A 15,808-nucleotide genomic window follows, 5' to 3' on the forward strand; every position below is an offset into this window, starting at 1 on the left:
GTCAAGTTATTTCTGCCAGCAATGTGAACCTGACTGCAACAGGTGGCATGAGGTAAATTATGGCTGTGCAGAGAAAGGAGAGAAACTCACTGGCCAATCATAGCACATGAAGACTGCCATGGATACTCTGTGTGTGTGTGTGTGTGTGTGTGTGTGTGTGTGTGTGTATGTGTACCCTCTTAAATAAAGCAATGTGAGCTCTTTACTAGCACACCACAACCAAAGCTGAGTGCAGGTGTGACTCTTGAGTCATCCTTGGGTGACTTTCTGACAGAATGCTAACCTCCCCTATCTCTTTGAACCATGACTTTCATTTACTTCTCTGCCATTCATCTCCATTCTCCCCAGAAATAAGCATAATGTCATGCCTAAACCCTGCTATTGTTTCCACCACTTCATTTTTGCTTAATGTGTGAGGAGAGGCAGAGTAGAGGCACTTCTTCTGTTATTCACGCACAAGCTCATTTAATGAACACTGATTTGTTGGATGTCATGTGGTTAGAACTGAGCTAGATGACTAGACCACACAGTTAGTCAGGGTGATCTAATGAGAACAAGGTGGGTGTGGTATTGAAATATCAAGTTCAACCCTACAAATCCTTCAGAAGAAAAGGTTAATTATATACTTTATTTTTAGGCCATTTTTGGCCACATTTTCAGTCAGAAATTAATCTGATGGCTCTGTAACCTTGTACCTTTTACACTGTCTTCATCATCTTGGACTACAGAGGACTGATTCCTTAATGGAAATCTGAGAGCTCAGGATAAAACTCTCTTTTGATAGAGCATTTAACTAATACTTAATTGTAATCGAATCTCAATGTATATGCACACAACATCTATGTAATTAGGACAGATTCTTTTTGATTACTGCCATTACCATCATTATTAAATTATCCTCACACACTACTGCATAAGAAGTGCAAAGCACAAGCGACATTTGAGAGACCCGACTTCACCAGCCACAAAGATGCCTGCCTCTCTATTCTGCAGCTGACAACTTTTCCAGCTGTTCTCCTTTTCTCTTCCTATTTCCATTTAATTACAACATTCTACACCCACATTTGAGATAGAAATATGTGGAGTGACTCTGGATAAATACAAGGGCTAGTCAGCCCTTGAAGCCACTGAGATAACCCATCAGGAAGGCCATGATGACTTCTGTTACTCCATATGCCTTCAGAGGGAATGACTTTGACAGTGAGTCAGTTCTGGAATCTTATGGGCTGGGCATAGGTAAAGTGATGCAAGAGAGTTTATCATTGATGTCTTTCCTTGTGGAAGAAGCAAGTAACTGAAGGTGTCGCTTATAGCAAAGCTAGCTGAGTTGGAAGTGATAGGGCAATGACTGCATTTCTAGGCCTGATGTATATTCATTTGGCACACATTTCCTGAGTCCATCCCTGCTTGGCTTAAGCTCAAGCTTTGTGTTCACTGCTGGGACCCTTGTAACTCAGGGTAAGCCTTCTCAGGTACTAAGTGATAGTTCCTTTCGGGTTTTCTGTGTGATCAATCACTAGAGTACCACCGAGTACTATAGGACGTTTTCATTGCCAAAACAAAGCACCCAACCAAAACCAGCTGATAAGAAGAAAGGTTTTATTTTGGCTTAGTGTCAAGGGGAAGCACCACCATTGCAGGGGAAAGTATGTCATGAGCAGAGGCTAGTCATCACTTATGCCACAGCAAGTAGAAAATAGCAGCAAGAGAATAAACTAGATTCTAGCAAGGAATTGGGGCTTTAACACACCTAAGTCAATCCCTAACACACCTCCTTCAGCAAGGCTCCACCTTCCACTTTGTCATCAGCTGGGGACCAAGTATTCAGAACACATGAGTCTATGGGGCACATATGACTCAAACCACCACACTGAGCAGCTGAAATCCTTGATTAATTTTTTTAGAGAAAAGTGACTTTAGAAACAGTTGGAATGTGAAATGCCCTACATGATTATTAACTACCTCAAAGTATGTCTGGTGTTTTCCAAGTCCATTTGGAGATCAATTAACCATTTCTTATGTTCAAACTGCTCCTTCTGAAAAGGGTTATATGGATTCTAGATGCCCATTACATTGTGTCTTTTCATGCCTTTTTGCTAAATTCAGTCTTTCCCCTTTACTAATCAATGATCACATAAGTTTTGTGTTTCCTGACCACAGAAAATTGCTGTCATTTCTGTGCTATCACTGCCTCAATCATTTTCTTTTATGGTTGTTCTTTAGCCTCATTACCAACTTCTATGTCACCAAAAGCACTTTCCAGTGCTAATATGCGGAGGCTCAAGTATAAGACAAGCTGAGCCATGCAAACCAGTTTCAGACCATGTGAAAAGATTCTTCAAATAGGAAGCAATTTCATCTTCATTCGTATCCTGCTGTTCTAAATCCCGTTCTTCTTCATACTCCCTACCTAACTTACATCACTTTTCAAACACATTTCTCAGATTTCCTGAAAAGCAGTATGTGAGGTGAACAGCCACCTTACCTATTTGCCAGTCCCAGGGCACCTTCAACAGTTCCTTGTGCTCCATGATGGCTCTGCAGATTCAAAAACAGTAGAGCTGATGAGCATGACATATACTGTTTCCTATTCTCTATCTATACCATATTCACACAAATATTAAAGGAATACTCCTTTAATATTTGTATTGAATTTCAAAAATAATGGCTATGCAGAGGCAGTCCATGGTCTATGCCAGATATCACGTTTCTAGATGTGGCCAGCAGCAGGGAAAGCAGCTAGTGCTATGATGGAATTCAAGTCTTAACTATTTTTATCCAAACAAGCTGCCCAGTTTAGTGTTTTTTTTTTTTCCCCTACTGCTCAGATGCCTTCTAAGAAGCAAACAGTGAGGTAGAGAAATTTTCTGTTTACAGGATAAATCAATTTGCTGATTGAACAGTGATTCTTACAGCAGTGGTTCTTACAGGACTACCTAGAAAGTATAGTAAAACACCATATACTAGGCCTCATCCCCAAGAGGTTTAGTCTCCGTAAATCTGGGTTGGGCTCATGGAGGTGCATTTCTGACAAGTTCTTATGTGATATCTATGCTTTCAGTTCTAGGAGTGAACTAGAGTGTCGCCCAAAGAGCTCAATCAGGAGTAACAGACAATAACAAAAAATATGAAGCAGATCTTAGAATATATATTGTGGAGTACAAAATAATAATCTATTTAAAAAAGCCACTTGTCTGTAGAATGTTGGCTATGACTGTGGAACTAAAAAAATCTCATTTCCTCTCACAAAGATGAAGCATCACATTTAAGGGATTTCAAATGTCATTAAGCTTTTGAAATGAACCCAAAATAAATTCTCAGTCTTCCCATCTCAGTTCCTTGTTTGCTATGAAGTTTTCCACCAATATTTCAGGACAGTGGGATTTGGATAGATGCTGGACAGAGTCTTTATGCAAAAAATGCTTACTGTGATAACAAAACATCTTGCATTAATAATTTCAGGTACTAAACCAATGCAATTATAGAGACTTGTTTGTAGGAAGAAATTTGGTGAAAAAAGAATTGCTTGTTCACATAAAAGGGTTGATGAAATTCAATTTTACTCTTTATATGAAGCTAAATTATATTTTTTTACTGGTGGAAAATTATGCTTTGTTTGAAACAAATTCTAGTTACTAGATGATGCATTAGGTGATGATTCATGTTCCAATTCCAGAATTATTGCAGAACTGTCACTTTTCACTTTCTGATGCTTAGTGCATGTCAGTGTTAGATCTCTACCTTCTAAAGGAAAATTAAAATATTAAATTCTGAGAATTTTATTTTATATTTATTTATTTATTTATTTCAGGGGGGGGCGAGAGGGAGAGAGAGAGAGAGAGAAAGAATGAACCAGGGCCTCTAGCCACTGTAAATGAACTCCAGACCCATGTGTCACCTTGTGCACCTGGCTTACATGGGTCCTGAGGAATTGAACTTGGGTCCTTTGGCTTTGCCAGAAAGTGTCATAACCACTAAACCATCTTTCCAGCCCTGAGAATTGAATTTGAAATGTGGATCATTCACACACATCCATGGGCAATAAAAGAACACTTCTTATGAAAAAGAACTAGTAAAGAGAATGTCACCAAATCATGACTTTTGTAAGGTTTTTTTTGGCTTTGGGTCAAGCAACTATAGCTACTTGATATTCAACAAAGGTCCGAACAATATAGGCTGGAAAAAAGACAGCATCTTCAACAAATGGTGCTGGACAAACTGGGTAACCACACACAGGAAACTGAAACTTGATTCACACATTTAACCATACACTACACTCAAATCCAAATGGATCAAAGACCTCAATATAAGACCAGAAACTTGAATGTTACTGGAAGAAAATTTAGGAAGTACTTTCCATGATATAGGAATGGAAAAAGATTTCCTGAACAAAACCCCAGTAGCTCACGATCTTAAACAGTCCCTCAACCAATGGGATCACATGAAGCTGAAGAGTTTCTTTACAGACAAGCATACAATAAGCAAAGCCAATAGATTACCCACAGAATGGGAGAAAATATTTGTGGGTTTTATTCAACTGATAGAGGCCTAATCTCTAGAATCTACAAACATCTCAAAAATCTAAACAGTAAGAAGTCAAACACCCCACTCACAAAATGGGGCAAAGAGCTGAAGAGGTAGTTCACAGAGGAAGAAATACAAATGGCAAACACACACTTAAGAAAATGTTCATCATCCCTAATCATCAGAGAAATGTAAATTAAAACAACTATGAGATTCCACCTTACCCCAATAAGAATAGCAAACATCAAAAAATCAAATGAAAATAAATGCTGGCGAGGATGTGGAGGAGTAGGAGCACTCATCCACTGTTGGTGGGAATGTAAGATGGTACAACCACTTTGGAAAGCAATATGGAGACTTCTGAAAAAGCTGACTATAGAGTTACCAACAGACCCAGTTATTCCCTTATTGGGCATCTACCCTAAAATCTTCAAACCACAGGCCAGGGAGATTTGCTCAACCATGTTTGTAGTGGCTCAATTCGTAATAGCTAAGAGCTGGAATCAATCCAGATGTCCATCACTAGAAGAATGGATAACTAAGATGTGGTCTATCTACACAATGGAATTCTAAACAACAGTGAAAAAAAATGACACAAAGAAATTTGAGGAAAAATGGGTGAACCTGGAACAGATCATCCTCAGTGAACTTACCCAATCACAGAAAAAAAATTGCCACATAGTCTCACTCATCTATAGCACCTAATCTGAATCTACTCCAAGATACCTTACATACCCAGCAAGCATCTCATGTACTAGACACTAGTAAGTTATTTTTTACTTCTCTAAATAATTCATGCCCTGGTTTCAGAGAATGCATGTACTTCATATACTTTTTTTTTGCAAAGGGAAAAAAGGTCTAATAATTGTTTTGTGAATATTTTTTTAAAATTTCTTTGTGTTTGCAAGTAGAGAGAGATGAAGAGAGACCAACAGAGAGAATGGGAGCACCAGGGCTTCCAGCCTCTGCAAGCAGACTCCAGATGTATGCTCCATTCTGTGCATATGTCTTTATGTGGGTATTGGAGAATCCAACTTGGGGTGTTAGGGTCTGCAGTGAAATGCTTTAACTGCTGAGCCATCTCTGAAGCCCTAATAAATATTTTTATAATAATTTGTAATAAACTTGTTTAGTTTAGAAGTAATTTAGTTATAAGGATACTGAGTTGCAGAATTTATTAGACCTCTATATGGGAGGTTAATGAATACTGTTCTATCTTGATTTTTACACTCCAAGGATGAAACTCATAAAAATAAGATCCATTTATAGGCTTTGAATTTCTTGTTATTTTTACTCACAATTGAATTCCACTAAAAAATGCACCGAAGAGACCAATCATTCCCAGAAATTCCACTCGGCTTAAGGTCCGGATAATGTATTCTTCCCACACATTTGAAATACCGTAGAGTGTGGCTCCTCCTAAGACAAGAAGGTCCCCGACCAGCTTATTTTCCCCTAGGAGCAAAGAAAACAGACCAAGTCTCATTACCATTTTCTTGATAATAGTCTAAAACCAGCAAGTTGAGATTCCTTTATAATAGTCTGACATTTTCATCAGCGGTTCTGTAACTTCTAAGATTGAACAAAAAATTTAAAAATCTGTTTTCTAGATGTACTTGGGTATAAAGACTACTACGTAGGTGCCACTGGAAGTTAGCCTTTTCTATTTGAGGATCAAGCTGTTTTCAGGTTTTTCTCCCCAAATCCATGTCTCCTACATAGCAGTGTATCTGAAAATAGATGTCAACATACATACATGCTATGTTTTTTTAAGTTATGTACACAGTGTATACAGACATGTTGGTACCATTGTTAACCTCCTCCCTCCCTCCACAGGGACCCTCCTTGTTGGGGACTATGGGTCATGCATTGTGGGGTTAGCCATCAGTTATGAGGAAGAGGCAATGTCTGTGTATAATGACCCAATATGTGGCTCTAACATTCTTTCCGCCCTGTCTTCCTCAAATTTCTGAGCCATGTTGGGTTCATTTTAGGTCTCCTTCAGTGATGCTATGTGTATTTCAAGGTGTTTTACATCTGTTTAGTGAACCAGTTATAAAATAAACAAAATCAAGTTCCACCCTCTACTAGTCAGAGAAGGAAGGTATAACAGAGTAGTTAATACTACATTTTGACCACATGCAAAATGTGCACAAGGATACTGAAAGGATTTATGGGTTGAAAATATATGTAATTTGCCATCATATTAATATTTTCTTCTTTTCAAATGAAAACATTGCTTTAAATTTAGTTTTAGTTGATTATGGTTTATACCCAATTGTGTGTGTGTGTGTTGCATGTTAGTATGTGTGTGAAAGCATGTTCATGTGCAGGTGCTCATTCATGGGTATGCATGTGAGTGTGGAGGACAGAGGTGGACAAGGGGTGAACCTCAGTCAGCCTTCACCTTACCGTTTTTGATAAATAGTCTGACGAAACCTAGAGCTTATAGGTTCCGATAGTCTAGAAAGGCAGTCTAGAGGTTTTCCTGTCTCCACCTCTCCCGTGCTGGGATTACAGGCATATGTCACCATGCTTGGCATTTTTATATGGGCTCTGGGATATGAACTCAGGTCCTGAGGCTTTATAGCAAGCACTTTACGCATTAAGTCATCTCTCCAGCTTGCAAATTTTTGATAAATACTTTATTCAGTATTTCCTATATTTACACAAACTCTTCCCACTCCAGGAAATGTGCAGCCATGGAAAGAAGAGAGTGGAAGTAAGCGGGGGGCACAGCCTCACTGGTGGCCTCTCTACCCAAGTAGTGTCTGACTCTATGCTACTCAAGTCACTATCCATCAGCTCAGCCGACTTGAAGCTCTGGGGCAGTAGAGGCACAGGATGGAAAGGGTACAAACTCCAACAAGGTCCTGAGGAAATGACTCATCTGAGATTAGTTTCTAATTCCTAGATTACCTTTGAATTTCAAGATTAGCTGGAAGCTGAAACTATGGAAGTAGACTTTTACTCTTCTGTTGGATATATTGAGTGCTTTTCAGATAGAGTTCACATGGAAGAATCTAGGCAGGGCTTGGATGGACCGGTGCATATGGTCACCTTAGAAAATTATATTTGTAAATAGGCCCATTTTTTTATAGGCAACTTCTCACTGCTAGTAAAATTTGAACAGGAGAGGGCAAGTTTTGAGATTTAGAAAAGCAACAGCTTGTTGGAGTCACTCTCAAGAGAATGGAGTAAGAATGTGTTTATGGAAGGGCCAGGAGCTTTCTTTAGCTCTGTGGGGAGTTGCTCTCACTATTTAGCACATGAACTGAAAACTTAATGAGACTCTGATGAGAAGCCAGACCTGGTAGGAGGTCCCTCAGAATATCTCCTAGAGAAATAAAAGCTGCTGTGATAGAGTGATGTCTTTAGCAACCTGATTAACCTTTATATGTCAACTACAAATTTATAACAAACTTTTTTTTTTTAAAATTTTTATTAACATTTTCCATGATTATAAAATATATCCCATGGTAATTCCCTCCCTCCCCACCCCCACACTTTCCCATTTGAAATTCCATTCTCAATCATATTACCTCCCCATTACAATCATTGTAATTACATATATACAATATGAACCTATTAAGTATCCTCCTCCCTTCCTTTCTCCACCGTTTATGTCTCCTTTTCAACTTACTGGCCTCTGCTACTAAGTATTTTCATTCTCACACAGAAGCCCATTCATCTGTAGCTAGGATCCCCATATGAGGGAGACATTGTGGCGCTTGGCTTTCTGGGCCTGGGTTACCTGACTTAGTATAATACTTTCCAGGTCCATCCATTTTTCTGCAAATTTCATAACTTCATTTTTCTTTACCGCTGAGTAGAACTCCATTGTATAAATGTACCACATCTTCATTATCCACTCATCTGTTGAGGGACATCTAGGCTGGTTCCATTTCCCAGCTATTATAAATTGAGCAGCAATAAACATGGTTGAGCATGTACTTCTAAGGAAATGAGATGAGTCCTTTGGATATATGCCTAGGAGTGCTATAGCTGGGTCATATGGTAGATCAATCTCTAGCTGCTTTAGGAACTTCCACACTGTTTTCCACAATGGCTGGACCAGATTGCATTCCCACCAGCAGTGCAGAAGGGTTCCTTTTCTTCCACATCCCCGCCAACATTTATGATCATTTGTTTTCATGATGGTGGCCAATCTGACAGGAGTGAGATGGAATCTCAATGTAGTTTTAATCTGCATTTCCCTGATGACTAGTGACGTAGAACATTTTTTTAGGTGCTTATATGCCATTCGTATTTCTTCCTTTGAGAACTCTCTATTTAGCTCCTTAGCCCATTTTTTGATTGGCCTGTTTGATTCCTTATTAGTTAACTTTTTGAGTTCTTTGTATATCCTAGATATTAATCCTCTATCAGATATATAGCTGGCGAAGATTTTTTCCCATTCTGTAGGTTGCCTCTTTGCTTTTTTCACTGTGTCCTTTGCGGTGCAAAATCTTTGTAATTTCATTAGGTTCCAGTGGTTAATCTGTGGTTTTATTGCCTGAGCAATTGGGGTTGTATTCAGAAAGTCTTTGCCAAGACCAATATGTTGAAGGGTTTCCCCTACTTTTTCCTCTAGCAGTTTCAAAGTTTCCGGTCTGATGTTAAGGTCTTTAATCCATTTGGACTTAATTCTTGTGCATGGCGAGAGAGAAGAATCTATTTTCATCCTTCTGCAGATATTTATCCAGTTTTCAAAACACCATTTGCTGAAGAGGCTGTCTCTTCTCCAATGAGTATTTTTGGCATTTTTATCGAATATCAGGTGGCTATAGCTACTTGGGCTTACATCTGGGTCCTCTATTCTGTTCCACTGATCTACATGTCTGTTTTTGTGCCAGTACCATGCTGTTTTTGTTACTATGGCTCTGTAGTATAGGTTAAAATCAGGTATGGTGATACCGCCAGCCTCTTTTTTGTTGCTCAGTATTATTTTAGATATTCGAGGTTTTTTATGATTCCAAATGAATTTTTGGATTGTTTTTTCTATTTCCATGAAGAAAGCCTTTGGAATTTTGATAGGGATTGCATTAAATGTGTAGATTGCTTTAGGTAAGATTGCCATTTTCACGATATTGATTCTTCCAAGCCAGGAACAAGGGATGTTTCTCCACTTTCTAGTGTCTTCTGCAATTTCTCGCTTGAGTGTCTTAAAGTTCTCATTGTATAGATTCTTTACTTCCTTAGTTAGGTTTATTCCAAGGTATTTTATTTTTTTTGATGCAATTGTGAATGGGAGTGATTCTCTGATTTCATCCTCTGTGTGTTTGTTGTTAGCATATACGAAGGCTACTGATTTCTGTGTATTTATTTTGTATCCTGCTACATTGCTGTAGGATTTGATCAGCTCTAACAGCTTGCTAGTAGAGTCTTTAGGGTCCTTTATGTAAAGAATCATGTCATCTGCAAATAATGATAACTTGATTTCTTCCTTTCCAATTTGTATCCCTTTTATGTGTGTCTCTTGCCTTATTGCTATGGCTAAGACTTCCAAAACTATATTAAATAGAAGTGGAGACAGTGGACACCCTTGTCTTGTTCCTGATTTTAGTGGAAAAGCTTCCAGTTTTTCCCCATTTAGTAATATGTTGGCTGTAGGCTTGTCATAAATAGCCTTTATTATATTGAGATATGTTCCTTCTATTCCCAGTCTCTGTAGGACTTTTATCATGAAGGGATGTTGGATTTTGTCAAATGCTTTCTCTGCATCTAATGAGATGATCATGTGATTTTTGTCCTTCAACCCATTTATGTAATGTATTACATTTATAGATTTGCGTATGTTGAACCATCCCTGCATCTCTGGGATAAAGCCTACTTGGTCAGGGTGAATGATCTTTTTGATATACTCTTGTATTCTGTTTGCCAATATTTTGTTGAGAATTTTTGCATCTATGTTCATGAGGGAGATTGGTCTGTAATTTTCTTTTTTTGTTCTATCTTTGCCTGGTTTTGGTATCAGGGTGATGCTGGCCTCATAGAAGGAGTTTGGTAGGATTCCTTCTTTTTCTATTTCCTGGAAAAGCTTAAGAAGCAATGGTGTTAGCTCTTCCTTAAAAGTCTGGTAAAATTCAGCAGTGAATCCATCCGGGCCTGGGCTTTTTTTAGTTGGGAGATTATTGATAACTGCTCGGATCTCCATGTTTGTTATAGGTCTATTTAAGTGATTAATCTCATTTTGATTTAATTTAGGTAGGTCATATAGATCAAGGAAATCATCCATTTCTTTCAGATTTTCATACTTTGTGGAGTATATGCTTTTATAGTATGTCCCTATAATTTTTTGAATTTCTCTGGAATCTGTTGTGATGTTACCTTGTTCATCTCTGATTTTATTAATTTGTGTCTCTTCTCTCTTTCTTTTGGTCAGATTTGCTATGGGTTTATCAATCTTGTTTATCCTTTCAAAGAACCAACTCTTTGTTTCATTAATTCTTTGGATTGTTCTTTTTGTTTCTATTTCATTAATTTCTGCCCTAATCTTTATTATTTCTTCCCGTCTACTACTTTTTGGTTTGCCTTGTTCTTCTTTTTCCAAGGCTTTAAGGCGAAGCATTAGGTCGTTTACTTGCGACCTTTCTAATTTCTTAATATAGGCACTTAAGGCTATAAATTTACCTCTTAGAACTGCCTTCATTGTGTCCCAGAGATTTTGGTATGTTGTGTTCTCATTATCATTTGACTCTATAAATTTTTTGATTTCCTTTTTGATTTCTTCATTGACCCACTCATCATTTAGTAGTGTATTGTTTAGTTTCCATGATTTTGTGTATGCTCTATAGCCTTTCTTGTTACTGATTTGTAGTTTAATTCCATTGTGGTCAGATAGAATGCAAGGAATTATTTCAATTTTCCTGAATTTGTTAAGATTTGCTTTGTGTCCTAATATATGGTCTATTTTAGAGAATGTTCCATGTGCTGCTGAATAGAATGTATATTCTGCAGCCTTTGGATGAAATGTCCTGTATATATCTGTTAGGTCCATTCCTTCTATGACCTCATTTAGTCCAGATGCCTCTCTGTTTATTCTTTCCCTGGATGACCTGTCAATTGATGAGAGTGGGGTGTTAAAGTCACCCACCACCACTGTGTTTGGTGTTATCTGTGACCTTAGTTCTAATAGTGTTTGTTTGACGAATTTGGGAGCCCCCATGTTAGGTGCATATATGTTTAGGATTGTAATGTCCTCCTGTTGGAGAGTGCCCTTAATCAATATAAAGTGACCTTCCTTATCTTTTTTGACTAACTTCGGACTAATGTCCACCCTGTCTGATATTAGGATAGCAACCCCTGCTTGTTTTCTAGGCCCATTTGCTTGAAACACCGTCTTCCAACCTTTCACCCTAAGATAATGTCTATCCTTTGTAGAAAGGTGAGTTTCTTGGAGACAACAAATTGTAGGATCCTGCTTTTTAACCCAGTCTGCAAATCTATGTCTTTTCGTTGGGGCATTGAGACCGTTGATATGAAGAGATATTATTGAAAGGTGTGTATTTATGTTTGCCATTTGTGTGTGTGTGTGTGTGTGTTACTTGTTCTACCTGTGCTCTCTTCTGTTAACTGGTATTTGAGTATAGCTGGTTTTTTCTAGGTTCCTTATATGTGTGCTTTTCCTTTTGTTCAGCATGGAGGATTCTATCAAGTATTTTCTGTAGAGCTGGTTTTGTCTTCAGATACTCCTTTAACCTGCTTTTGTCATGGAATGTCTTTATTTCTCCATCTATTTGGATGGATAACTTTGCAGGATAAAGTAACCTTGGTTGACAGTTGTTATCTTTCAGAACTTGGAATATATCACTCCAAGCCCTTCTGGCTTTAAAAGTTTGTGTTGAATAATCTGCTGTAATCCTGATGGGCTTGCTTTTGTAGGTAACTTGATTTTTCTCTCTAACTGCTTTCAATATTTTTTCTTTGGTTTGTGTGTTTGGAAGTTTGAGTATAATGTGGCGAGGAGAGTTTCTTTCTGGGTTTTGTCTGGCTGGGGTTCTAAAGGCTTCCTGTATCTGTATTGGCACCTCTTTCCCAATTTGGGGGAAATTTTCCTCTATGATTTTGTTGAAGATGCCTACTATGCCTCTGGAGTGGAGTTCTTCTCCTTCTACTATGCCCTGAATTCTTATATTGGATCTTTTCATAGTGTCCCGAATATCTTGAAATTCCCACTCATACTTTTCTATAAGTTTGTCTTTCTCTTTGTTGGACTGCATTAGGTCTGCCACCTGGTCTTCTAGCTTAGATATTCTGTCCTCTCCCTCATCAATCCTACTGGTGAGATTTTCTACAGAGTTTTTTATTTCATTAACTGTGTTCTTCATTGCTAGTAATTCTGACTGGTTTTTCTTTATTATTTCTATTTCTCTATTTATGTCTTGTATTGCCTTCTTTATTTCATTAAATTGGTGTCCTGCCTCTTCTTTGATTCCTTTGATTTCCTCTTTGATTTCTTCTTTGATTGTTTTCATGTGTTCTTTGACCTCTTTGAACATATTTATAATTATTCTTTTGAACTCTTTCTCAGGCATTTCCTCTAACTCTTTCTCACTGGAGGACATTTCTGATGCATTAATACTTTTAGGTGGATTTATATCGTCTTGCTTTTTAGTGTTTCTTGTGTTATAATGTATATATTTTTGCATCTTGGATTAAGTTAATGCTTGGATTTTCTAGCTAGCTGTGTATTCTTAGCTGTATCAATTGATTTGATGTAATATATTTTCAGGGTAGGACCTTAAGGTATTAGGTGTGGCTCTTAAGACTCTCAGAGTATCTACAAAGATGTTCTTAGGGGTTGAGTTTCCTTGCTATAGGAGTATTCAAGCAGGCTGAGTGGAATAAAATACTGGTAGATTCTAAAATTTAACTAAACACTGTACACATTCAATCAAAGACAGCCCCGAGTATGTATGCAAGAGTAGTTATTATAATGACCAGATCCTCTATCAATAAAAGGTTTAGATTTCTGGTCTGTTGAGGTATCCAAGTCAGCTTGTGACCAAGTGAGACCCTTCCCTGGTGCAATCCCAGTTACCTTGGGTGATTGTGGTCTCAGTCAAGTTGCTGCCTGGGTCGTCGGGCTGCTGTTCTGATTTCTGGAGCTGGGCACTTGCTTTTCCTACGGGGCAAACTGAGTCGCTGCTGCCGCCTCTGCTGCTGTTGTAGCTGCCACCCCCGGAGCCACCACCGCTGCTGAAGCTGCCGTTGCCGTGTCCACCGCCGCTGCTCACCCCAAAGCCGTTGCTGCGGGATCTACCACCGCTGCCGCTCCTGGGTCCGCTGCTGCTGGGGCCACTGGTACCGGTGCTGGAGCCGCTGAAGTTGCTGCCGAATTCTGCTCCTGCTTGGGTCTCGCCGTCAGCCCAAGTTGGTCCCGGGCCGCTGCTGTGTTCGCTGGAGCTGGGTTCAGGCGGCGGGGGAGGGGAGGGAGCCGCGGCTGCTCTGGTTGTATTGCTGTTCCACGTGTGCTTTTACCTCGCGGTCTGCTCCTCCCTCCGTTGCTTGCTGCCGTTCTCCCCTCACGTTTCCCGAGTTGCGGAGAGCACGGTGTGAGGGGAAAATCCCGCACCTGGCTTGTCCTGCGGCTCCAGCCGAGAGTCCAGCGGCTTCTGCCGCTCCGCGGCTGCGGCGGGTGCCCGAGCCGCCCCGGAGCCGCTGTTCCCGCCTGTGCAGGCTCTGGATGCTCTATAACTCTTCCACTTCTCCGCTGCCGCCTCAATTTCCTATACACCTCACTTTTTAGTAAAAGTGTGTATTTTGCTGAGTTTTTTTGGTCTTTTCCCCCCCTAGGCTGCTTTGGCGTGGTACCTACGCCGCCATCTTAACCGGAAGCGTATAACAAACTTTTAAGTTTACATAGTTCGTGCAAGGAATAATACATAAGATAAAACATACTGGGCTGGAGAGATGGCTTAGCGGTTAAGTGCTTGCCTGTGAAGCCTAAGGACCCCGGTTTGAGGCTCAGTTCCCCAGGTCCCACGTTAGCCAGATGCACAAGGGGGCGCACGCGCCTGGAGTTCGTTTGCAGAGGCTGGAAGCCCTGGTGCGCCCATTCTCTCTCTCCCCCTCTATCTGTCTTTCTCTCTTTGTCTGTCTCTCTCAAATAAATAAATAAAAATTAAAAAAAAGACATACCTATTCACAAAATTATACAGCATAATTTAATGTTTTTTTTTTCCTTCAGAAGACACTCAGAAGATTCTTGTGATGACATGTAGAAATTATTATGAATATCAATTATTATTGCACTAGTGAAGTGTCTGCTTAATAAAATTTTTGATTAATGAAATTAATTTTATATGAATGAATTCAGGAAAGCTAAATCATAATGAAACATTTTAGTAAGAACTAGAGGAACATCAATCTATCTTTTAAAAGTCATTAAAAGTAGACAACATATTTTGATGAGTGGTCTTACCTGAGGTTTAAAAAAATGTTTTATTTATATTTATTTATTTGAGAGAGAAAGAGAGAAAGTGAGAAAGAGTAGGCACGCTAGGGCATCCAGCCATTGCAAACGAACTCCAGATGCATGTGCCACCTAGTGCATCTGGCTTACATGGGTCCTAGAGAGTCAAACCTGGGTCCTTTGGGTTTGCAGGCAAGTGTCTTAACTACTAAGCTGTGTCTCCAGCCTTTACCTGTGTTTCTAAGGCTTTACACCTGTACAGTTATGCTATTTTCTGTGAACTGGCCTTCCACAGCAGGAAACCCACTCATCAGTAATTTGAGTTTTAACCTATCTATATAATATAATTTTGTGTAACCTAAAGTTCAGAAATATTTCCCAAGTTATCAGTGACAAGATATCAAATATAGTTATTATAATTTACTGACAATCACATTTGTTAGTTTTAAAATCATTTTAAAAGTGGATGGGCTTTAGATATGGCTTAACTATTAAGACACTTGCCTGCAAAGCCAAAGGACCCAGGTTTGACTCTCCGGGACCCACCGCAAGCTAGATAACCAGAATGTAATTGTATAAAGCTATATTATATAATACAGTGTTAGATACAATAGGGAAATGTCTAAAATTTGTATCTAATTAACAGGAAATCACACTACTCCATTATTTAATGCAGTTAATGCAAAAATTAATGACATAGTAGTAACTATTTTTCTTTTTTATTTATTTAATTTTTTATTAAAATTAAGCTCTGAAAGGCTATCATTTAAGTGTACGAAGCTGCATTAAACCATCAAATTTTGCAAATGGTAGATTTGAAGTTGTGAAGTGACCTCGTACCACTGGTATCTTTGGCATCCAATCCAT

The 15,808-nt window shown here is 38.9% G+C and overlaps 1 protein-coding gene across 3 annotated transcripts in view; it reads right to left on the minus strand.

The window, feature by feature from the left end:
- Slc35f1 (solute carrier family 35 member F1) overlaps window positions 1-15,808 on the minus strand; it is a 550,909-nt gene that overhangs the window by 54,371 nt on the left and 480,730 nt on the right. For all 3 annotated transcript variants that reach the window (XM_004651243.2, XM_045158979.1, XM_045158978.1), the window contains 2 exons: window positions 5,823-5,979; window positions 2,486-2,538 (listed from right to left, as the gene is read on the minus strand). In XM_004651243.2, the coding sequence (XP_004651300.1) occupies window positions 2,486-2,538; window positions 5,823-5,979 (210 nt within the window). The remainder of the gene's footprint in view (window positions 1-2,485; window positions 2,539-5,822; window positions 5,980-15,808) is intronic.

Source organism: Jaculus jaculus, chromosome 9 (genome assembly GCF_020740685.1).
Source record: "Jaculus jaculus isolate mJacJac1 chromosome 9, mJacJac1.mat.Y.cur, whole genome shotgun sequence".
NCBI classification, from domain to species: domain Eukaryota; kingdom Metazoa; phylum Chordata; class Mammalia; order Rodentia; family Dipodidae; genus Jaculus; species Jaculus jaculus.